This window comes from Argopecten irradians, chromosome 9, assembly GCF_041381155.1.
Source record: "Argopecten irradians isolate NY chromosome 9, Ai_NY, whole genome shotgun sequence".
NCBI classification, from domain to species: domain Eukaryota; kingdom Metazoa; phylum Mollusca; class Bivalvia; order Pectinida; family Pectinidae; genus Argopecten; species Argopecten irradians.
Window position 1 is genome coordinate 21644155 of NC_091142.1, and position 25166 is coordinate 21669320.

The 25166-nt window shown below is 36.7% G+C and overlaps 2 protein-coding genes across 3 annotated transcripts; one reads left to right on the forward strand and one right to left on the reverse strand.

Annotated features, from left to right (window-relative positions):
* The first annotated feature begins 2011 nt into the window (after positions 1 to 2011).
* On the forward strand, positions 2012 to 12686 carry LOC138331765 (cytochrome P450 2J4-like). Its single transcript, XM_069279527.1, has 8 exons — positions 2012 to 2796; positions 3733 to 3958; positions 4359 to 4485; positions 5630 to 5789; positions 9340 to 9476; positions 10243 to 10339; positions 11016 to 11222; positions 11520 to 12686. Exons 1-8 carry the CDS (start codon positions 2460 to 2462, stop codon positions 11696 to 11698), a joined length of 1470 nt encoding a protein of 489 aa, XP_069135628.1. The 5' UTR covers positions 2012 to 2459; the 3' UTR covers positions 11699 to 12686.
* LOC138331766 (importin subunit alpha-8-like) lies at positions 12500 to 24992 on the reverse strand. Of its 2 annotated transcripts, none has more exons than XM_069279530.1 (13): positions 24829 to 24992; positions 23185 to 23279; positions 22259 to 22371; positions 21203 to 21386; positions 20791 to 20895; positions 20436 to 20512; positions 19632 to 19745; positions 18887 to 18983; positions 18050 to 18218; positions 16669 to 16760; positions 15933 to 16100; positions 14701 to 14829; positions 12500 to 13886 (listed from the first exon to the last, which is right to left on the reverse strand). In XM_069279530.1, exons 1-12 carry the CDS (start codon positions 24905 to 24907, stop codon positions 14707 to 14709), a joined length of 1416 nt encoding a protein of 471 aa, XP_069135631.1. In that variant the 5' UTR covers positions 24908 to 24992; the 3' UTR covers positions 12500 to 13886; positions 14701 to 14706. The 2 variants fall into 2 exon arrangements, with proteins under 2 accessions (XP_069135631.1, XP_069135629.1); XM_069279528.1 differs by having other exon boundaries at positions 14669 to 14829.
* Between the last annotated feature and the right edge of the window lie 174 nt (positions 24993 to 25166).

Genomic DNA, 25166 nt, shown 5'->3' on the forward strand with positions numbered 1-25166 from the left:
TCGGATCCAATGACTTTGACTAAACTCCATAGCTATGGCTTGCTTTAGCCCAGCATCATTAGTGCCTTTCGTCCCTCCGCCCGTACATGCGTTAATGATTCTTGTTACCGCAATTTCTCATAAAGTACATGAAGGTTCCTAGGGTTCCATCCTCGATACTCCGGGGTTCCGACCACTTACGATCTCAACACCCCTGGACTCATCCTCGATATTCCAGGGGTTCCGATCACAAACGATCTCTACACCCTGGACTTTGTCGTTGTGAAACTGGAGGCAACAGAACAGGTAATTTAGTCCTTTGATTCACATCAAAAGGGCCATATAACGATACACTTTGGTTGACTGTGTCGCTTTGAAGTATAGGGCGTCACGTGCACTCTCCCTGTAGTCTTCAAAGGAAATCTTTGATTGGTTCAGTTTTTTTCCTCTGAGCAGCCTTCAGTTTTACTATGAGATAGTCCAGGAGTGTAGAGATCATCATCGTATACGTAAATGATCGGAATGATGGAACCCCTGCAGTATATACTGCATTTTGGGACCAATAGGCCACCATCTTGGATTTTGATAGTTGAAGTTTGTTACCGCCAATTCTCACAAAGCACTGGGAAATTTGTCTAAATTTCCATATGTAGGTTCCCATCGATGTGAGCATGTCACAGTTTGGGACAAATCGGCCAATAAGACGGCCGACAAGTATAGCTATCTTGGATTTTAATAGTTCAAGTTTGTTACCGCTATTTCTCAGACAGTGTCTTTCAGCTTGAAAAGCAAAGAAAATATCCCTTTTTCCATTGTCTGACATAGGTCATTTTTCAGTGGACGCCGAGATTCTTCTGGAATCTCTTGTTATATAATTATTTTGCTTCAAATTTATGTTGTTTTACAAAATGCCAGAACTTTCCTTCTCATGATTTAGGCTTGTATCTTATCTCCTGCTGAAGGACGTTACATAAAACCAACTAGTGAACATAAATACGCCTAAATGTATCCATGCGGTTATACAGGACAGTTCTAAATGTAGGCAAAACGGAGGGCAAAGTAACATCAGTTCTAATGGTGAAATACATGTAGAGCCGACTTAAGAGATAAGACTGTGACACAGGGGCTGGACATCAGTATTAGGTCTACAATGTCTGTTATTACAACGGTGATTTAGATAATATACTATCTGCTAATGTATACTATAAGTGACGTAACTAAAATCCAATATTTGTTTGTTTGTTTGTTTGTTTGATTATTTATTTTAACGTCCTATTAACAGCTATGGTCATGCAAGAACGGCCTCCCATGTATGCGATATGTTGCGTGTATGTTGTGAGAGATGCGTGTTTTGGGAGACTGCGGTGTATTCATGTTGTGTCTTCTTAAATAGTGGAACTGTTGCCCATTTTATAGTGCTATAACACTGAAGAATGCCGCCGAAGACACCAAGCAACACACTCCAACCGGTCACATTGTACTGACAACAGGTGAACCAGTCGTCCCACTCCCGTTATGCTGAGCGCTAATCAGGAGCAGAAACTACCACTTTTATAGATTTTGGTGTGTCTCGGCCATGGGGACAGAACCCAAAGCCTTCCTCACAGGTGCGAACGCTCAACCAAAGGCCAAAAGTGAGGTGATGTCTAGGGAGACGTTAGGAAGAATAAAATACTTTAGGAAGAAAGAAAAAATAAGATCCTAAATTTAGTCGCCTTTTACGATCATGCAATAGGGCAGCAGGTACAATTCTAACGCTTTACTATTTTACACTTCTGTATAAAGTCAAATACTTTGCGAAATTGAACCATCTGATGAAGAACATTTTAATGCACAAAAAGTAAGCGTTTCAGCTATTGTTTACACACAAATATATATTGAACTCTTGATTGCAATTTTCATAATTTCATTGTGTAAGGTTTGAAACACGTGTCGAGAGCCTGCATGTAGTGATCGCGTTTCCCTGAACATGACACGGAATAATTTATATGCATATCACTACTTATCTACATGAGAGAGGCATGATCTTGATTAAAGTACAGATAACATATATGGTGAGGTTTGGTGCGATTTTGTTAACCAATGCCAGTCTTATTAGGCAGGATAGCAGTAATCAACCACATGTAAAAATGGATCAGCGATTTTAAAACGTTCCGAAAGTTTTACCGGAAGGATCAACTTAAACTCGTGAAGCATTTCGGAAGATTTTCTGATCAACTACGTACCAGCAAAACAATTGAAGACGAATATTTCATTTATTATCAATAATATCATTAAGATTATGTACTGAAAGGACATTTTTATTAATTACTGGTGATAAAGGAATTCGAAGAACTGAATCAACTTGCGAGCAACACCAGATAAATTTTACCCGAAGACAAATACTCATAAAGGAGCAGTATTCATTGGAGGGTAGTGGTATATAAGTGATAAACATTATAAAAGATTTAATTTTGGAACAAATCCGCTTCTCGGAAAACATGTTAACGTTCATTCTCGCCAGCGTTTTGCTTGGACTTGTCACCTTTCTGATATTCATGAAGTTCTTCTCGAAAGCCACTAACTTACCACCAGGACCTAAACCCAGACCGTTTTTCGGAAACGATATTTTGTTTAAAAAGGACCCCAAGGGATATCTAGAGTTGACGAAGTTGGCCGAAGTGTATGGGGACGTATACACTCTTTATTGTGGTTCAACTGTTATCATCATGGTCAATGGATACGACGCCATTCACGAAGCATTTGTGAAGAAAGCTGATGTCTTCACGGATAGGCCACAGCTGTTTGTTCCATTAGTCGGAGTGTCTAGGGGTACAGGTAATGTAAACGCAATGCATACATCAAAACTTTATATATTGTCTTTGTTTCATTTATTTATTGAAGCGATAAAGTTGGTTATACCGGTACACCTCCAACATTTATTAGGTTACTATGTCTCATAGTTTTTGGCGCCTGAACTTTTAATTATTACATTTTTAGGGGGTCGAATACAACACAAGTAGGTGCCGCTATGTCGGTGTCATTCTCGATAGTCTAGCGGTTTCTATCACTGGTCATATCCATCCAGAACTGTGTCGTGGCGAAACTGGAGGCATTTCAAGAGAATAAAACTGACCAATCACAGTCCTATACAAACTGTCATTAAAGATTTCAGAGAGCCAACTTCAAAGATTCATCCTTTGGTGAACATCTATTGTCGCACACAGATCCTTCAGTTTTGCTATGGCATAATCCAGGGTGTATATAACAACAGTCCCATGCCCCCGGTATAGTAAACCCTGGGATACCGAGAATTTGTTAACGTCGATGTGAAGAAATCGACGTCCGAACGAAAACCCACGTTCCCTTTCGCTGATCAAACTAAAACTTCATGGACACTTTCCTTTGAAAAACTATTGTTTGTGGAAGGTTTCTTTTGTACATTTGTTGTCAAATTCTGGGTGCTGCGGTATATGTTGTTTTGTCATTGCCAAAAGTACAATATTGTATTTTTCAATACCATTGCCTCCTCAACGTTTCTCGTATTCTTACATCGATATACGGTTCATACAATACAATTGCGTCTGTAACTTTCGCACAATTTGTGCTTTCCACCATTCCTGCTACACTTTTTATCTACTAGTACTTATACTTCGAAGCTTCATTAGAGTTTCAACTCATACTAGATTGCTTTTACCTCTCTATCTTCTTTTAAACTCCGTTGTTTCCAACAAATGATAAGTGAAATGAGAAAACTAACGATTCTCTGTATAGGTTTGACGTACAACAGCGGACAGCCATGGAAAACGCTGAGAAGATTCACACTGCAGACACTCAGAGACTTCGGTGTCGGAAAGAAATCTCTTGAGGAGAAAATTCAAGAGGAAATCGCAGTCGTCATGGAAACGTTGATATCGTCTAATGGGAAGCCAATTCGAATGAAACCTTTTCTCTTATCGGCGGCAACCAATATCATCTGTAGTGTTATGTTTGGGGAAAGGTAGGGAGGATAAGTCTTGACACGACGAGATATAATTTATATTTAGTCACCTTAACCACGTACGGATCTAAACTCGTTTTACCTAACACGAACATACCACAAAATTGTCACAGTTTGATTCAGCAAAGTTCACTGCTTTATCAGTTTTGATCTAATAATCGAAGCATAGAAAGAACCGTAATGCAATTCGTCACTAAGAGTCAGAAACGCATAGCTTAGCAAATATTGAATACATTTCTTTTTATCTGCATTATGTTTCTTCTTGAGTAAATTTGAGTCATAACTCGTCAAGACGACCACACGGTTATTGTACCTTAAATAAACAGGAACATCTTAGGTTTTACTGATATTCTACACACGTCCTCCCATTTTAGTCTTATGTGATGTAATTTGTCTCCAGATTCCACTACGATGAAGGGAGGTTTACACAGCTTACAGGAGTCTTGGAAGAAATCTTCAAACTAAATGCACCCTTCGCCAAAGAGAATTTCTTTTCGATCACAAGATGGTTTCCCTCCGGTCGCCAGGTATATACATCGTTTTTTTTATATTATTCTTTTATTTTAAAATCATATTGGTATTACAATTGATCATCCTTATTATTATGTAATATAATGTAATTCAATATTTTTTTATACGTTCAGACATCTTTGTTTTTGGTTTGTTCCAATATCTAACTTTAAACAATATACATATTTTTTGCTTTGTCAAAGGACTTCGGAGTAGATGGTTATTTGTTTTACCTTGAATCATATAGAGTAGTGTCAAAAACCTGTGCAAATAAAACATGGAGTCAAATTGTTTCTTAACACTGTATACCATGATGGCCATGATGAGGCAGAGCACTGGGAATCCGTTTGTTAAAATCTGAAAAGACAGCTACGTACTGTACGTAGCAGTAAACACATTTTAGTGCTTACCTCGCTGTTTGCGATAAAGTATGACCTCCGATTGCATTTATGTTAATGTATATTATACAAGCTCGCTGTAATACGAAATAATATGTTTTCTTGTACGAATTATGAATAGTATAGTAACATATGCCAATACTTTTGATAAATGTTTCTAATCATAAAGAGCAAAATAATATACTGTGAACCACCTGTTTTTCGCGTGTTTCGTGGGCAAGTGGAAATCGCGAAAATAAATCGATATAGTCATCCTCGATACTCCAGGGGTTACTATCTCTGACGTTACATGTATATCCACACCAAGACTATCTCACAGTAAAACTGAAGGAAACAGAAGACACAGGTAACTTTGTCCTTTGATGTACATCAAAAGAATCGTATAACGGTACAGTCTGCTTGACTGTACATGTGTGGCTTTGAAGTTGGACGTCGCTCTCTCTGTAGTTTTCAAATGAAGTCTCTGCTGGCATGTGTTCCTGAACTGCCCCCACCTTTACTATGAGATACGAGTCCAGGGGTGGATATCACGTTAGTGATAGTAACCCTGAATTATCGAGGATGAGATACAGTACGATCTTAAAAGACTCTGAAAAATCGCTTAAATCAAATCGCAACAAAAAAGTAGCTAGCCATGAAAACGTGAAATTAAGTTAGTTTACAGTAACTGTTATCTTTGTTTAATTAATACGACATCAAAACTAATGCAGAGTTTGATATCTAGGCTGTTTTATAAATACATTATTTTGATTGTGTTTTCCAGTTGATCTCTAAACGTAAAGCAGCTATAGATAAAGTGAAGGCCTACCTGTCTAAAACCATAGCAGAACATCGGAAGACATTTGACAGGAACAACATCCGTGATTTCATAGATCTCTATCTACAGGTGGCCGAGGATCAGTCTAACCCAGAACTCTATACAGGTACATAGATCTCTACCTACAGGTGGCCGGGGGTCAGTCTAATCCAGAACTCTATACAGGTACATAGATCTCTACCTACAGGTGGTCGGGGGTCAGTCTAACCCAGAACTCTATACAGGTACATAGATCTCTACCTACAGGTGGCCGGTGGTCAGTCTAACCCGGAACTCTATACAGGTACACAGATCTCTACCTACAGGTGGCCGAGGATCAGTCTAACCCAGAACCCTATACAGGTACATAGATCTCTACCTACAGGTGGCCGGGGGTCAGTCCAACCCAGAACTCTATACAGGTACATAGATCTCTACCTACAGATGGCCGAGGATCAGTCTCACCCAGAACTCTATACAGGTACATAGATCTCTACCTACAGGTGGCCGAGGATCAGTCTAACCCAGAACTCTATACAGGTACATAGATCTCTACCTACAGGTGGCCGAGGATCAGTCTAATCCAGAACTCTATACAGGTACATAGATCTCTACCTACAGGTGGCCGAGGATCAGTCTAATCCAGAACTCTATACAGGTACATAGATCTCTATATATACCTACAGGTGGCCAAGGATCAGTCTAACCCAGAACTCTATACAGGTACATAGATCTCTACCTACAGGTGGTCGGGGGTCAGTCTAACCCAGAACTCTATACAGGTACATAGATCTCTACCTACAGGTGGCCGGTGGTCAGTCTAACCTGGAACTCTATACAGGTACACAGATCTCTACCTACAGGTGACCGAGGATCAGTGTAACCCAGAACTCTATACAGGTACATAGATCTCTACCTACAGGTGGCCGAGGATCAGTCTAACCCAGAACTCTATACAGGTACATAGATCTCTACCTACAGGTGGCCGAGGATCAGTCTAATCCAGAACTCTATACAGGTACGTTATACATAGATCTCTACCTACAGGTGGCCGAGGATCAGTCTAACCCAGAACTCTATACAGGTACATAGATCTCTACCTACAGGTGGCCGAGGATCAGTCAAACCTAGAACTCTATACAGGTACATAGATCTCTACCTACATAGAGCAACCAACTAAATGATTTTACATAGACCACAGTGTTAAACTTTGTTAAAGTTTTGTACTGTATTATTAAAACAAAGGAATATTAGTTAGCTGTTGTGTTCTATAATTAAAGTCTAGGTTCTCATATAACACAAAATGGAAAAAAAAGTTTGGGTCCTTCTGCTCAAACTCCAACCAGGGTAGCTTTATTGAAATCAGGCGCATTTTACACTAAACAATCCTGAAATTCTAATGCTTTTACATATTCATTATCAAAGTTGATATTTTGAACCTAAATCTTAAAATGAATTTCCAAATTCATATCATGGTTATCTAGGAATAATTACCTGTCAGAAAACATTTTTACTTTTGAAATTCATAATTAGCCAGCCAATCAGCGGCCGGGTTAAAATTCTATCCTGGGCTCAATCTTGTATACACAGGAGCCATTTCGAAGGTCTTTTTTTATTTAGTTGGTTGATCCCTACAGGTGGCTGAGGATCAGTCTAACCCAGAACTCTATACAGGTACATAAATCTCTACCTACAGGTGGCCAGGGGTCAGTCTAACCCGGAACTTTATACAGGTACATAGATCTCTACCTACAGGTGGCCAGGGGTCAGTCTAACCAGGAACTCTATACAGGTACATAGATCTCTACCTACAGGTGGCCAGGGGTCAGTCTAACCCGGACTCTATACAGGTACATAGATCATTACCTACAGGTGGCCGAGGATAAGTCTAACCCAGAACTCTATACAGGTACATAGATCTCTACCTACAGGTGGCTGCAGGATCAGTCTAACCCAGAACTCTATACAGGTATATAGATCTCTACCTACAGGTGGCTGAGGATCAGTCTAACCCAGAACTCTATACAGGTACATAGATCTCTACCTACAGGTGGCCAGGGGTCAGTCTAACCCGGAACTTTATACAGGTACATAGATCTCTACCTACAGGTGGCCAGGGGTCAGTCTAACCAGGAACTCTATACAGGTACATAGATCTCTACCTACAGGTGGCCAGGGGTCAGTCTAACCCGGACTCTATACAGGTACATAGATCATTACCTACAGGTGGCCGAGGATAAGTCTAACCCAGAACTCTATACAGGTACATAGATCTCTACCTACAGGTGGCTGCAGGATCAGTCTAACCCAGAACTCTATACAGGTATATAGATCTCTACCTACAGGTGGCTGAGGATCAGTCTAACCCAGAACTCTATACAGGTACATAGATCTCTACCTACAGGTGGCCAGGGGTCAGTCTAACCCGGAACTCTATACAGGTACATAGATCTCTACCTACAGGTGGCCAGGGGTCAGTCTAACCCGGACTCTATACAGGTACATAGATCTCTACCTACAGGTGGCCGAGGATCAGTCTAACCCAGAACTCTATACAGGTACATAGATCTCTACCTACAGGTGGCTGCAGGATCAGTCTAACCCAGAACTCTATACAGGTACATAGATCTCTACCTACAGGTGGCCAGGGGTCAGTCTAACCCGGAACTCTATACAGGTACATAGATCTCTACCTACAGGTGGCCGAGGATCAGTCTACCCCAGAACTCTATACAGGTACATAGATCTCTACCTACAGGTGGCCGAGGATCAGTCTAATCCAGAACTCTATACAGGTACGTTATACATAGATCTCTACCTACAGGTGGCCAGGGGTCAGTCTAACACAGAACTCTATACAGGTACATAGATCTCTACCTACAGGTGGCCGAGGATCAGTCTAACCCAGAACTCTATACAGGTACATAGATCTCTACCTACAGGTGGCTGAGGATCAGTCTAACCCAGAACTCTATACAGGTACATAGATCTCTACCTACAGGTGGCCAGGGGTCAGTCTAACACAGAACTCTATACAGGTACATAGATCTCTACCTACAGGTGGCCAGGGGTCAGTCTAACCCAGAACTCTATACAGGTACATAGATCTCTACCTACAGGTGGCCGAGGATCAGTCTACCCCAGAACTCTATACAGGTACATAGATCTCTACCTACAGGTGGCCGAGGATCAGTCTAATCCAGAACTCTATACAGGTACATAGATCTCTACCTACAGGTGGCCGAGGATCAGTCTAACCCAGAACTCTATACAGGTACATAGATCTCTACCTACAGGTGGCCGAGGATCAGTCTAACCCGGAACTCTATACAGGTACATAGATCTCTACCTACCGGTGGCCGGGGTTAATCTACCCCAGAACTCTACAGGTACATAGATCATTACATACAGGTGGTCAAGGGTCAGTGACCGTCAGTCTACCCTGCAACTCTATACAGGTACATAGAGCTCTATCTACAGGTGGCCGAGGATCAGTCTAACCCAGAACTCTATAATAGAGGTTCATTTCATATGAGATTTTATGACATTCATCTAATTTTGGCCTGCCAAGTGTTGCAAAAACTATGAAATGACCATTCATTTAATATCCTATTATATATATATGTATGGTACATCTTGGTAATATTTCCCAAAGAACACTATTCTTTTTTTTGCAGAGGCCAACATTTACAAGATAATAGTGGATTTATTCCTGGCTGGAGGGGAGACAACTGGGACGAGTCTAGACTGGTGTCTTCTCTACATGATTGTCTACCCTGATGTCCAGATAAAGTGCCAGGCGGAGTTAGATAAGGTCAGAATTAATACAGTAAAACTATCATCATAAACTCTAAGGGACCTGTACATTCATTATCACTATGCAAGAAAATTGTTGTATATTTGTATGTAGATAGAGTGATTGGAAATAATTTTTGTCTTAATTTGAAGTAAATTTTATACAGTGCATTATGTCCAGCAACTTCCAGCTACCTGGTGACAATGGACAGAAGCCCTACCAGTCAGTACTCCAGGGGTTACTATCACTTGTTAATCATACATGGACCAATAACTAGCCTGCAGAGTCTTCCTTTGAAGATTAGGGAGCGACAAAACTTCAAATTAAGTTACAGTTATTGTTATTTGAGTCTTTGGACCAAACTTCCTGCTCATCTGTATCTATTGTTGCACACTGATCAGGTCTACAGGTTTTCTTTCTATGCTAATGGCCAAGAGTGGATATGATGACAGTGATACTGTAGTAACTTCTGGAATATTGAGGTGTTACTGTGTTTGTATATCTCAGGCATGGGAGGCCCTCTCTCACACTGTACCATATATCAACAGGAAATCAGGGTCAACTAAATAACTATAAGCATTCTCCACAGTGATCTGTCATGAATTTTCAACCAATGATATACTGTATTATTACATTAACAATACATATATAATCATTAAACTGTTGGTTGAAAATTTGTGCCAGGTCCCTGATAAGACCTCTTCTGAATATGTACACTCTTGTTTTCATTTCAATGTTATAAACTGAATATTTGTACTGTATGTCACCAGGTGATCATTTTCAGGTGATAGGGAGGGGTCGTCCAGTGAGTCTTACTGACAGAGGAACTCTTCCGTACGTGGAGGCTACTTTACTGGAGATACAGAGAATTGGAAACACATGTAAGGCTATAATATACAGTATAACCCCTCTAACTCGATCCTGCATTTGTACAATACCCCCAATCGTCGAACTGATCGCATGGTCCAAACCGTGTCTGTATAATATATTTCATGTAACAAAACCCAGGATAGCTTGAACTGTTTCAATAAAAACATACCCATGTATTCATCGAACAGGTGTTCCACCCATGAGGAATTTACAAAAGCTCATTTCGATGTAACACATATATTATGTTTTCAATTTGATATTTCTATCATAAAATTTCAAAATGCTGAAAATCACAGTAATTATTTTTAAATTTTTAACTATCGATGATTGATTGTGACCAACCTTACTCTGTATTCCTTGAACTATTGATCTGGTCCCCTGCCGTTCCAGTTATAGGGGTTTTTACTGTCTATCAAGAGTTAATTTGAATTATACACATTAGTCTAGCAATAATGCTTCAATGTATAACAGGAGCTACAATGTAGCTAGAATCACTATGAATAGGAAACGAATAAATTATTTATCATGCATTAATTTTCATCCTTTGAATCCTTTTAGATTGTTCAACTCATGGAATATTTTGAAAAGAAAATATTTATACACATAATTGGAAGTATATGTTTAATGCAATTTTTACTTATACCTCGTATGTATATCATTTTCTGTTAAAAATGGCTTCTTTTTTAGTGACTTTTTCTCTACCTCATGTTGCCAAACAAACCAGCGAGCTTAGAGGTTTTACTATTCCTAAGGATGCTATCGTCATAGCCAATCTATACTCTGCTCACATTGACCCTAAGTACTGGGACAAACCAGACAAATTCTCCCCAGAACGATTCCTTGATAAGAATGGGGACCTACGGCGACGAGATGGCTTTGTTCCTTTCTCCATAGGTAAAATTATTATTGTATTATTATAAATGATCTGTTTTATTTGAGCAGCAATAACAAGGTTATGTATTAGCATGCTTATTTGAATTGCTAATGTCAGGTGATTTTTATGATTTTTTATTTTGAAGAGAGCATCTAGTGGCCCTAGGGCTGTTTGCATTAAACCTTGTTTTTAAAATGGATGTTTACCCTAGGTCAGTACTGCTTATATCTGTACAAAACTACATGCACATGAGCTTTAAACTTTCACCAAAAAATACCGCAAATAAACAACATGGAAATGTTCTATTATTATTTAAGGTCCTCGACTATGCATTGGAGAGCCACTAGCCAGGATGGAACTGTTCTTGTTCTTCACCAACTTGCTCCAAAAGTTTAAGTTCAGCACAGTTCCGGACTCGCCCAAACCATCGATGGATGGTATCCAGGCCTTAACCCTGACACCCCTACCATACGACCTTGTGGCACAACCTCGATGATAAGCCTGACACCCCTACAATATGATCTTGTAGCACGACTTCGGTGATAGCCCTTATACCCCTACCATACGACCTCAGTGATAAACCTGATTTGCACGACCTTGATGATAACCTGACACCCCTACCATACAATCATTTCTGACCAGGGGTTACAATCACTTGTTGATCATATCAACCACTGGACTATCTTATAGCACGACCTTGATGATAAGTTCTGAAGATTTCATATGAAGTAAAGCCACATTCTGAAGATCTCTGTACCTTGTCAATGCATTACACCCAGCATTACTGACAAGTTGTATGAGGAATGTCTATATGAGGAATGTCTGTATGAAGAATGTGTAATACAGTTTTCTCCTACATTGAGGGTGTGACAATGAAATCACAACTCTCGGAGGGAATTTATGAATGTCCATTCCTCAGCTTCTTCCCAAGGGTTAGACTTTCATGAATTCCTTCAAGGAAGGGTTGCATGTGTGTGGACATCCATTAATTCCCTCGGGTGTTGTGATTTTGTTGTCACATCCTCAAGGTAGGGAAAGATTATATTTCTCCAATATACACATAAGGATGAGATTGAAGTCTCAATAGAAGCATCCCAATGCGACATGACCATGGTTTCATTGGTAACACATCAATATTGATGTCAGAAATTCTGGTTCAAAAGTTTGTGAACGCCATCTGCCGTACCCTGTAGGGGTTGACAGAGAAATCACACATAGCTCAAATAAATGACAAATCAGTGAATGGAGGGAAATATTGTAATCATGTACATTAAATGTATAAGCAAATCATTATAAATGAATATTATATCATTTTATTTTGAAAATGTAAAATGGCATTTAATTTTTAATGCATAATTCAATCCTTGATCAATAAAAGAAATGTATGTATGACAAATATGGTTTCTTGTTTTTAAAAAAATATTTCAAACATATATATACATGTATATATGTACAAACAGAAAATTTAAATCTCGCTGAACTTTTATAAAAATAAAAATTATACGTTTGACCCAAAACTTAGCTACCAACATAATAGTTGTTATTCCCTGACTTGACATATTTCAAAATAATTCATTTGAGGAAATTGAAATTCAGTCCCAGTGATTACTCAAATAAACAAGATTACAATTCACAAGAAATTTGACATTTCAACATGCCACAAATTTACGGTTAAGATACCTTTGAAAGGCCACTCTATGTAAATGAGGAAAATATCAAAATATATTGGTAAAATGTCAGGCACCTTAACAACTGACTACATTTGCCCAGAAGTGAAGGCAAACTCGCTCACTGGCGTCGAGAAATCAGGTGAAATATACGGAGGTAGAGAGCAAGAAGTAATTTAAAAATGGTTGCTTTTTTAACCACCATTACAATGAACACCTTTAAAAGTGTACCAGATAATATATGTTTATCCAGGTTCTCTAATGTGACTAAAGTAGTTTAACTACAGATCAGTCACTGGTGTCGAGAAATTCGACCAGAAATTATATGCTATCTTTACTCATTCACCCCTGAAATTTCACAATGGACTGCTCTAGTCTTTGATTTAGAAGAGCCTAAATATGTCTTAGGGTGAATGAGTTACTAGAAAATTACCACATTACTACAACTGTTTTTATAACATATTACAGTGACTGTAATATTATAATGTACAATAAAATATGTCAGGTAATCATTTTTATTCAGTTTTTTAAGCTGAACATTTTCAAGTGTTACAGAGTTTGACTATAGATTGAAGAACTATTTTCACCATTATAGAACCTGAGTAAACTTATAAATGAACTTTTATACAACCGTGTCTATGTGAAGTACATTTTGAGTGGATTTATGTCAAGTGAGATAACAATATATCTCCTTTTGTTTGCACAATAATAAAATAAGGGCCTTACTTATTGCATTGTACAACATTTGTTTGAGTTGGAATAGAAATACAAAGTCCCCTCCATTGCACGTCATATTAAATTGTTATAAAAAGCCTAGAAAAATAATTCTGCACCATATACAAGATATACCAGGCATAAATGAAAACGACATGGTGTATGATTACAAAAATACTACATTAAAACTCAGGGCATTAGTATTCTATTAGCAACTTCTTTCTGGTCCTGGTGCTATATACAGCAGTCAAAAACTAACAGACAGGTTGTCAGTCTTCCAGCCGATTTTAAGCAGCAGTCATCCTAGAATCAAAGTTAAAGCATGATATATTATGACAATAGATTTACCTGAATTATTGTATTCAATCCAATACAAAAGTGTCCCCAGCTTACACCCTATAAGCTCCCCTTTCCCTTTTTGAGGCATCCATATTACATACTTCCAATTCCAATTCAATGAAATGCAGACAGAAAAAAAAATTCTTTGATTTCTTTTGAAAATTGATTGATGTCTTACTTTTTAATATGTAATTATATATGTAAGGCTAATTTTGGTTATATAACGCCACCTTATTTTTATTCTTTCTGTTTAAGCGCCATTGGCACTTATTGGGTTGAATACAGCATTACAAAGACAGTTAATATTTAACCTTTGATCTAAAGTGAAGGTCACAGTGACCTTTATGTACACTGATCAAGTCTCCATTATCATATGTTGATTGTGATAGATATACGTAATGCTGTAAACAGACATTTTAGCAGAAGTCTATTGTGAACTTAAAATATTTTACTTAAATCAGAATGATTGCAAAACAATAATTGCATGTTATATTGTGTGACTTTAGAACTGCTTTAAATTACCTTGTTAAAATCAAACATGCTAAACTTTTATTGTGTCTAAAAACTACATTAATTTTGCAGTATATCTGCTAGTTCAAAGATCTCAAATTAATTTTGCAGTACGTCTGCAAGGTCAAAGACCTCATCACTAGTCACTTGTGTTTGTATAAACGAATTATAGCCTGACCACTTACACGTTTGTGATGTGTACCAATGACATTTACCAGATATGTTAATTAACTCACACTTTTTGCACATCAGTTTTTACGGAGCTCACCAAGCGTCACTCGGAGTAGAAGTAGGTCTCCAGTAAGTTACAGGATTGCTCATGTATCTGTGGGTTGTTGTGATATTCCAAGGCCTCTAATCCCTCTAAGCCGCCACTTTCTTCCAACTTCTTCTTGCCCTAAACATAACAGTTGCCCATTAATCTAATTATCAAAGATCAAATTATTCTCCCCTGTACATTAACATCAAGATTTTAATTTAAACATTGAAAATGTCATATGACAGGATTACAGTAACCTTGACCTTATAACCTGGCGTTCCTGTCACATTGAGATATTTAATGTCTGTCAGAAAAACCAGGTTAAGGTCAAGTTCATTACAACAATTCAGAGGGAGCCACTGTCATATTGCTAGAGTCACCTAATTCCTTCTTATCAAAGATTTTAAACAAATATTACATAAAGTCAAACCTGTCTATAAAGACCAACCAAGGGACACTGGAAAATGGTCATTATAGTACGGTGGTCTTAATACACAGGGACCCTAAGAAAGTTGTCTTACGGTATAGCTGGTTATTTTTGCATAGATGATATTTTCACAACTTTTTGGGACATTGTTATAATGGTGAAAAGATACATGAAATACTGAAAAATGGTTGAATGATATCTAGCCTTGAATCCATATCGCGAAAATTTAAAATCGCTGACAAATGATATCCTCTCCTTTTTAGATAAAATCGCGAAAAATTTTGGTCCACACAAATAACCCGCTATACAGTATTAAGCATTTTAGAGTTGGTATTTATACAGAGGTGGTTGCTAAAGCAAGTTTTTTGTACATGTAAATGGGACCGCAGGATTTCAATATCGTGAGCAGTATTTCTATTAAGATTCAGTTGATGGCAGTCATGATCAATGATGTTAACTTTAAGTGAAAGCAGATCACATATCACATGTTTGATGTTAACTTTAAGTGAAAGCAGATCACATATCACATGTTTGATGTTAACTTTAAGTGAAAGCAGATCACATATCACATGTTTGATGTTAACTTTAAGTGAAAGCAGATCACATATCACATGTTTGATGTTAACTTTAAGTGAAAGCAGAGCACATATCACATGTTTGATGTTAACTTTAAGTGAAAGCAGAGCACATATCACATGTTTGATGTTAACTTTAAGTGAAAGCAGATCACATATCACATGTTTGATGTTAACTTTAAGTGAAAGCAGAGCACATATCACATGATTACCAAACTGGAGGACATTTCATGACCTACCTCTTTTGTCATTCTCAGCATCATTTCAATCAGTGACAATACTAAATTTAGGACCTCCACATCATGTGATTTTAAAAGTGGCGCAACTTTCTGGAGCATTCCATTACTGAGTAGTTGAAGGCAGAGTTCCTCCCCATGGTAAGCAATGTTACACAGAAGGTACAGAGCCTGAAATGTCGAGTTAACATAAATATATTTGTGTAGTAGAAGGCTAGATATTAGTGCAGCAATGAAACCTGAATATATCATATTTTATTGCATCGTGATATTCAATTACATATCATACAGAACCATTGCAAATGATTGATATCATATACTTAATAGATGTACAGCATTTCACAACTTACACCAAACCCTTAACCAACGCTAATGCCGATGCTCAAAACAGGTAAGTACATTATTACATAATGAAATTTTACAAAAAGTGAAAGAGCAAACTATATACAGTATATAATATATTGTATATTGATAAAATACAGCATGTCACTTCTGAGATTATTCTGTATTTGCATATTACAGAGTTTTCTGTCCTTGCAGGTAGGTAGTGATTGTGACATCATGTGATTGCGAGCGTAATGTCATACTTTTCGGAGAAAACGAAGTGAATTTCGCCCATAAAATAATGACATCACAATGGATACCTACCAACAAGGGAGCTAACTCTATGATATGCAATGACGGAATTGTGCTTCAGTACCTTATTTTATTTAATTGACATTCCTAATGATAAACCTACTTCCATCTTTATGTCGTAGGCTCCTGTGACCTGATCCAGGATTACCGGAAGGAGTGGCCCAAAGGCTATTGTATGGCAGGTGTGGGGCTCCCCTAGGGAAAAAAGAAATACAGTATACTATATCTAGGGATAAAATACTATATCATCATTTAAGTCTGATGCTGTAAAGGGGTGGGGCTCCCCTATGTACAAGAAATACACTACATAGAATAAGCATATTTACATTGCCACTAAACACATGTTGCTTGCTACAAAACCCAATGTATGATAATTTCAATGTTAACATTGTCAGTTAAGCTCTGGTTTACAAATAATTTCATCAGATTCAACAGGTCACAAAAAGACGCCAGTGTGAAAATTGACCGAAGAGTGTGAAAATATTCTTAACATTGAATCAAATGGATATTTTGATTAAAATATTTGGAATGGATTCAAGAGTTATGTATATTTATCATAAGTTTGTTCATCCGGTTTATCGGTGGTACTATTACGTCTATTTTCATTGTTTAGCGGGTTGTCCATGGCAACACACCGGAAACAGTTGAAACCACTATTTCTATGCTGTTCTATCAAATAATTTTTCTCCATACAGATGTATAAGTTACACTTTCATACTTTATTTTTTATCTATTTTCTTTTTTTTTTCAAGTGGAATGACTAATTTAATGTAAAATATAAAATAATGTTCTAATTGAGACTACCTGTAGATAATTAATGTGAAAGACAAAGGCCTTGACATAATCCAATTTGATACAAAAGTAGGAGTCGGGGTCGTTGTTATGTTTGTGTCATATGTAGTGTGAGTGAGCAAGTGAATGCCTCATCTGTAAATATTTCCATCTGTCTTGTTTAATAAATGTGATTAACTGTTGAACTGACTCCTTTGTTACTACAACATGACGGTCATAGTTTGAGCTCACGAACCTGGGTTGCAAACTAGCGGAAGTACTATGGACGATGCGGGGTCATGGGACATACTAATGTCCAGAGTCAAGTGACAATCCCGGAACTCCGACTTGTCCTATTACAAACTGGTTTTGCATCAATCACTTATCCATCTATTCAGATTGTAACGGCTGATCCAAGATTTTTACCACTGTGGCATAAATATTCAACCTCATTATTATATAGCTATAGTTTGGCATAATTTGTTAGTTTTTTTTCACACAAAAATTGTGATATCTAATTCGTAGAACTAAAATGTACAAGTTACTTGACATATCTTTGTTAATAGTTAGTCTAATTTGATCTAAAGTGTCCTGCACATATTTTCCAATTTTTTAGTGCTTATTGTTGGGTCGAATACACAGTATCAGGTACTTTTGTAATCATGTACCATAATCGTATTAAGTAACTAAAATGTTTGAACATTTCCCCTCACCTGCAATGTTGGAAAGGACCCAGAGAGTCTCCTTACGGATGTGCCGGTGGCTGGATGACAGATACGCTGCGAGTGTTGGAAGGAGGGACGGGTTCGTACATGCCATTTGTGTACATTCATCTGGGCCGCTACATATATTACCAAGGCAACGAAGCAGTGGGGTCACTATCTGTAATGTATCAGAAACACTAGAAGTATTTCATAAAACCATAAGATTTCAAATACTGTATCAAGAGGATCAATATTTAGAACACACTTGTACCTCTTAGCTCTCATGGCATTTGATTTTATAAATAAGAGGTTTAAAATTGCAGAGTTAAGAATCAGACACCAGACAAGTTAAACCTCCAGATATGATATTTTTACGCCTCATGATTAAAACGGGTAGTATTGGACACAACATTTTGTGGCATTTCGCAGTGGATCAGAGAAAAATTTTCACCAAAATATTTTACAATGCACATGCAGATAAAATGATATCTTACAATTTCTTTTAAGGTTTGAGTGCATGATTACTGAGAAATACCTTGTTGATTTAAGTTTTTTTTACCAGAGATGTACAATGAGGCAAGAATTTAATGTAATTTTTATGACTTTGTTTAAGTTATTTTTTTAAATTGTTAGAAGCAGTTGCAGTAAAAAGTGGAAGTTTTTTTTAAACATTGAAGCGGTATGTTGGTATTAAAAGTGGTAGACTTCTGTGTAAACTGATAGAGTTAACATGTACAGTATGCTGCACCTTCACCACTTATTTTTTAATTAGTGAATGTATAGATATAGATATATATTTATAGATGTATTGTACATTACAATTTTGATAATTCTATGGAGTGTTACCTGAAACATGTGAGGATTAGTGGACACAAGTTGGACAAGGATGTCGACAATCTGTGTGAGGATGCCCAATCTCACTATCTCTTCTGTAAATTTGCCACTGTCAAAAAAATCAAACATGTACACACCTTTGTCACTAAACATGATAACAATTTATACATAACAATGATATGATTTTACAATGTAAGAGGAGACCTACAGAGTAATTATAACACATTTGGTTTAGTTTATTAAGTTAAATGTCCTGTTAACAGTCAGGGTCATTTAGGACCGCCTCTTACGCATGTGTGCAAATTGCAGTTATAGATGTGAATGACTATCTTTTGGGAGGCTGTGGTATATCAATGTTGTGTCTCCTTTTAATAGTGGAACTCTTGCCCTTTTCATAGTGCTATCATGAAACATGCAGTCAAATGCAGCGAACAAGCAGTGCATTGTACTACAGACAACGGGCGAACCAGTCGTCCCACTGTCTTTTTGCTGAGCGCTAAGCAGAAACTACCAATTTTATAACAGTATGTACTATGATAATAATAAGAACAAGTAGGCTATTTGTAGGAGAAGATGAAATCAGCACTAATTTAAAAAGATATAAATGCAATCTTGATGCATATAAATTATGCCTAATTTCCATGTATCGTTGGTGAAATTGAAGCATGAAGATGCCTATTGATAATAGCAGATATTTTTTTTTATTCTTTCAATAGAAGGCATTAAAGTTAGTGTATAATTCACAATACAGCCTTACCTTGCAGCTAGATAAGTAAGGACCCACGAGACTTCAGTCAGGATGCCTTCATTCTCCGCTGTGTTCCTAAGGTGTGTTTGCAGTAAGGGCAACGCCTTTGCCTCTACTATCTCACTACAAATAACATAGGTGTTGACTAAGTGAAACTAGAAATACAGTCTAACCTGTCTATACCACTCATGGGCCAGAGGGAAAGTGGTCTTTATAGTCAGGTGGTCTTTATACACAGGTTGGATTGTGTTGAAAGATGTCATTTGAGATCCTGAGAAACTGGTCATATTAAGCAGGTGGTCTTTATACAGAGGTGGTCACAAAGGCAGGTTTTAATGTGCTAGTAAATCAAGTATCCTATATGTTTGAAAGCAACAACAATGGGGTCAAAAAATGTCTAATGTGATATCCGATAATATTTGTGCATGACTGTTGGGACGTAACTCTCTAATTCTGATGCTGAAATGACGTTAGTCCGGGATATTACCTTTTAGCATCATTCCATCACCAATATAAATAATAGTCCCGTACAAACTTTATCAGGTATATACATGGTATGCGAATGAGTCACATTCAAATTCCTTCTTAATTCAAACACTTAATTTGGCATATGGATGAGGTTTAAATTGATAAATGTTTGTAAACAATTAAGCAAAAGAAAGGCCTTATTAAATTGTGATACTTAAAGTTTAATGTGGAATTTTTTTTTTTTTATTTCTGCACATAGATATTTATAAGACTATAACCTGATCTATATAGTTAATACTTGTGATTTCATTTTTATGTATTATTAGTTATCTCCCTTATAATTACCTGGCTATGTCTTGGCATTCCTTCACCAAATTAGACAAGGCAAATGAAGCAGACTGAACAACTGATGGATGGGGTGACTAAACAAACAAAAAATTTAATTTTCAACATTAGAATATGACATCATTTCAATAGCAAAACTTAATATTTCTTTTTTAGGAAACCAAGAATCACAAGATATCATTTGTCAGGCCTATTCTGATTTTCATATTACGTAATTTAAGTCCATTTGGAAACAGAATTTTATTTAGAATTGAACTCATTCACCTCTGATAATTCATAATGAACTGTTCCAGGTTTTGAATCAGAAGAGCTCAAATGTGTCTTCAGGGGTGAACATGTCAAAGGATAGCTTTACCTGCAGTAGTTGAACCAAGGGGAGGACAACTCCCTGGGCATGGATAAGTGTTCGACTTTCCTTACTGTCTCCAGCTAAGTTTCCTAAAGCCCAAGCACTCTGGTCCTGAAAAAAAGTTCAGATCAAAGTACTGAAAGTACTGCAGACGAAAACAATTAATTTGCAAATAATGGTGATCACTAAAAGAGGCATACCTGTGTAAAATTTGGTCATATATCATCTATTTTTTTTCTTTACATTTTTTTTTGGTGGTGGTGGGGGGGTGTTGGATGGGGGGGGGGGGGGTGTGTGTCCTGCAGTTAATTTCTAATTTAAGATTGAGTAATATATCAATATAATCAGTATATAAGTTTTTAATTATTTGTTGTCTTTTTATATAATTAAAAATAAATAAATCATAATTTAATCTCACCTGTATAACAGGTATTACACTGCTAAGGTAAGTAACCAGGTAAGGTGCCACATGTTTAGCGATGGCGATGGCATGTTCATGTGTCCCCGCGGATATGTTAGTGATACACCAGGCTGCCTCCTGTTGGAGTTCAACATCCTGGCCAGTATACACACCTACCAGCCAGCTCAGAGAGTTGTCTATGCTGCAATCATACAATCAGAAATTTAAACATCTGTGATACGTTTATAAGGCCACCCTAAATTTGATACATGAATTGAATATACAGTAAAACCTGCCTTAGCGACCACCTCTGACCAAATGGTCAATTTTAACACAATTCAACCTGTGTTTCAATACCACCTGACTATAAAATCTATTTTTCCTTTGTCTCTTGAGTGATCTTTATAGACAGGTTTGACTGTATATGTATACTTATTTTTTATCACTTATTAATCAAATTGAAACTCAAAACCACATTTTGAGGATGTCAGATCAATGCTCATTTTATGCAATCTGAACATAATATAATTTCTGCATTGATGGCATGAACAACATGCAGTATTAAAAAATGATATATTAGAGCAATTTTTTTCGGCGAATTTCGCTAAAACTATTCGATTTTATTTTTTAGAATTTCCCAAATATTTTATTCAAATAACCGGAGGTCATGTAAAAGTCTATTCAAATACACAGAGTTGAAAAACAAAGATAAAGAAGGAAAAAATCGGCACCGCAGAATTTTATGCAAATAACCGAAATATTCAAATAATCGTTATTCGATTATGTGGAGTCCTCTGTATAGCTACCACTGTACCAGACGACAGGCCTTTTATTTAAAATTGATGATCTTATGATCATGCTAGAAAAACAAAGGGAGCTAACTCTGTAATATGCAACCACTTATTACATCTAATCACTTGGTTTCTTAACTTACTTATTTGTGCTGCTACAATTTTACTTCAGGACATCTGTTGTTTATTTATTATAGATTGTCTCCAAGTTGATCATTCAGGAATATATATGATATTAGATATGAAATGGTATATAACAACTACTGAAATTTGAGGAAATTACCTGAAGAAGACATCAATGTACACTGTCCCCTGAGAGAAAGCTTGCTTTAATAGCTTTAGGTTTTCCAGACGATGATTTCCTGGTTTCTGGAGGCCAGTGGTGGCTTGTCTTACCTGAAATAGTATAACAGATGTAAGCATGATTGTATCTCCAGGTAACTATTAATAATGAATTAATAAGTAATTTTTTGTTTTAACTTAACTTAATGGTAACAATAAATATTTTGCATCATAGTTAATGATAGCAAACATGAGTAGTTAAAGCCATTTTACAGACACTTGAGGTATTACACTCACATACAAATATACACTCCCTTAGGGTATCTATTATCTGAGGATGAGTTAAATCACATATTATATACGTTACTTGTACATTAATTTAATAAATGATTTTTAAACATATTCATAGAAGATCTTACAGAAGATGTATTTATTTAAAAAGTTTAATGATTTAACAAGTTCGCATGATCAATTTAAAATTACATAGTTACGAATGTAAAAATCTATTTTTTTACATAACTACATTATATTAATTATGGATATATACTAGACAAAAGTTTCAATCTCCCTTCCATATAAAAGTGGCGAAATCTAGCTCGGATATGTGACATCTCCATTTAACAATCAAGTGTTGCCCTATTTTAACTATGAGTGACACCATAATTACCTGTGATGTCACAAGTGTTATTATACATGTCTTATGATATTTAGGAGGCGACATGTGGCCGCATAAGACATGGCTGAATGGGCCAGTTAATGATGCTATCTGATAAACATGGATCTATAATATACCTAATTCAACAAAAATAACTCTACGGAAGATTTTTGCAAACTAAAATTTCCTGTTGATCAGAGATTGGATACATAACTGCAATTTTAAAGTTATGTGGTGTAATTACCTATAACTATATATACTATTATACCAACCTCATCTTGAGAAACTTCAGCGCCAGCCTCTGTCTCTGTGATAAAGCGAAACCTCTTGGCACTGAGAACCTTATCCTTCTTCTCCTTTCTTAAGGCTTTTAACAAGAAGAAATTTCATAAACACCATGTTTATATACATGAAGGAATTAAGAAAATGATTCCTCTGTTCCTATTGAAGCCAATACAAATATGGTTGAATCCTTATAAATTTGAGTAAACTCAGTGTACCATTGTTCAGTCACAATAACAATCTTTTTCGATTTCAGAGACTATAGATTGATGGTTTGAAAACAGTTTGTTGTTGAAATCAGGACTGGGTAGGAATGATTATTGCCAGTGAAAAATAGGTCAACATCAAAGCATGCTACATAACGGTACCCAATAAGTTGTAAACCAACTTTCTTTTGCTGAGCTATTAATTTTCGCGATTTCCATTTCATTACAAGTTTGAGAAGATTAATATTCCTGGTTTTAACAATTAAATGATCAATCCTATTGATTTATAGATGGTACATATTTGTATTAATTTGCATAATTAAATTTTTGCAAATCGTAAATCGAATGAGAATGATAGTTGGTTTACAGTATATAGATGCGGATGTACCCTATAGGTATCTTATTTAGTAAGTATTTGTGGGTTTTTTTAATCTCAGTTCATAGGCGTCTTGCCTGGTGTACATATACCCAGCACTCACATCAACGTTTAATAAACGTGCCTACTGGCTTATTTTGCTTGCAAGTGCAAGGCTTATTTTTTATCGTATAATTTCTGAAGTAGGCCTTCGACCATTACATGATTGAAATTGTAATTTTTAATGAAAATTTACGACAGTTCTTCTTAATCTTCCATCCTTAAGAGCAAGGATTAGACATTCTGAAATTTATTAAGCATTACATTGATATTTCATTTGACTCATTAAGACAAGTATTTGTGGGTTTTTTAATCTCAGTTCATAGGCGTCTTGCGTGGTGTTTTAATAGTAGTGTAATTATAATGAGACAGTGATGAGACCCCTCACGGTACCGACACACAACTGTGAGCAATACACATAGTACAGGAATTCCTTCTTTGTGCGTACAGTCATTGACTGGAACCACTTAGAGGATAAGGTAGTATGTGCCCCAACAATGGAGGCTTTTAAACATGCCTGTAAGATCCTCTCTCTACCGTTGTGTTAAAACCGGAAACGGGTTCTACAACGTATCAAATATAGATAGATGAATCCTTATCACTAATTAATCCTTGTCTGAAATACATATAAAATGTGCATGCCAGCTTACTTAACAGGTGACTGAGCATTGGTAGGATATTTTCTTTACATGATTCAACTGCAAGTGTTCTCTATACAAGCATTTTACTGAGTACATACACCCAATGTGTCTTTGAAGTTTGTTTAAAAACGGAAATGACTTATAAAATGGTGACCTTTAAAATGACGTTATTAGATATTTTTTCCGAGTGTGTACAATAAACGGCGCCAATATAACGGGTTGTGGTAATGACCGAAATGTGCCGAAATGGAGTCGGAAATACCGAAATGTATATTTCGATCATTACCACAAGCGCAATAAAACAGCGACAAACAACATACGCAGCTTAAAAGTTGTTTTTTTATGAATAAAAACCAATTCTACATATCTTACCAATATCCTCATTTCTAGTCCGCTCTCTGATCGTCTTGACATCGTCTGCTTTGTGCTTGTATTGTGCCTTCCTATCCATAATATAATAAAAACAATCAAAATCTTGCACGATTCTCACCCTAGCCTTCTCCCATGTTTATTTTCTTCTTTGAAAAGATTATTTTGAGAGTGATCTCCCGTAAGCGTTATCTGTTTCCTGTATGCGGATGCTTGATTCACGGACTCTTTATACGAAATGATATTAGACTGTTGCATATTGTTTATATTGTTATTTTCTTTAAAACGAAACCAAATTTTAAAAACTTTATTTTCTGACTCACTGTCGAAAATATTGAGAC

Bases quoted from the DNA above. Each gene is read 5' to 3' on its own strand.
- LOC138331765 (XM_069279527.1), top strand. From the start codon at position 2,460: ATGTTAACGTTCATTCTCGCCAGCGTTTTGCTTGGACTTGTCACCTTT. The intron at 4,486-5,629 runs GTATATACATCG...TGTGTTTTCCAG, and splicing joins GGTTTCCCTCCGGTCGCCAG to TTGATCTCTAAACGTAAAGC. The intron at 5,790-9,339 runs GTACATAGATCT...TTTTTTTTGCAG, and splicing joins TAACCCAGAACTCTATACAG to AGGCCAACATTTACAAGATA.
- LOC138331766 (XM_069279530.1), bottom strand. From the start codon at position 24,907: ATGGATAGGAAGGCACAATACAAGCACAAAGCAGACGATGTCAAGACG. The intron at 22,372-23,184 runs GTTGGTATAATA...ATACTATTTCAG, and splicing joins CTGAAGTTTCTCAAGATGAG to GTAAGACAAGCCACCACTGG. The intron at 20,896-21,202 runs GTGAGATTAAAT...ACTTTTTTTCAG, and splicing joins GTGTAATACCTGTTATACAG to GACCAGAGTGCTTGGGCTTT.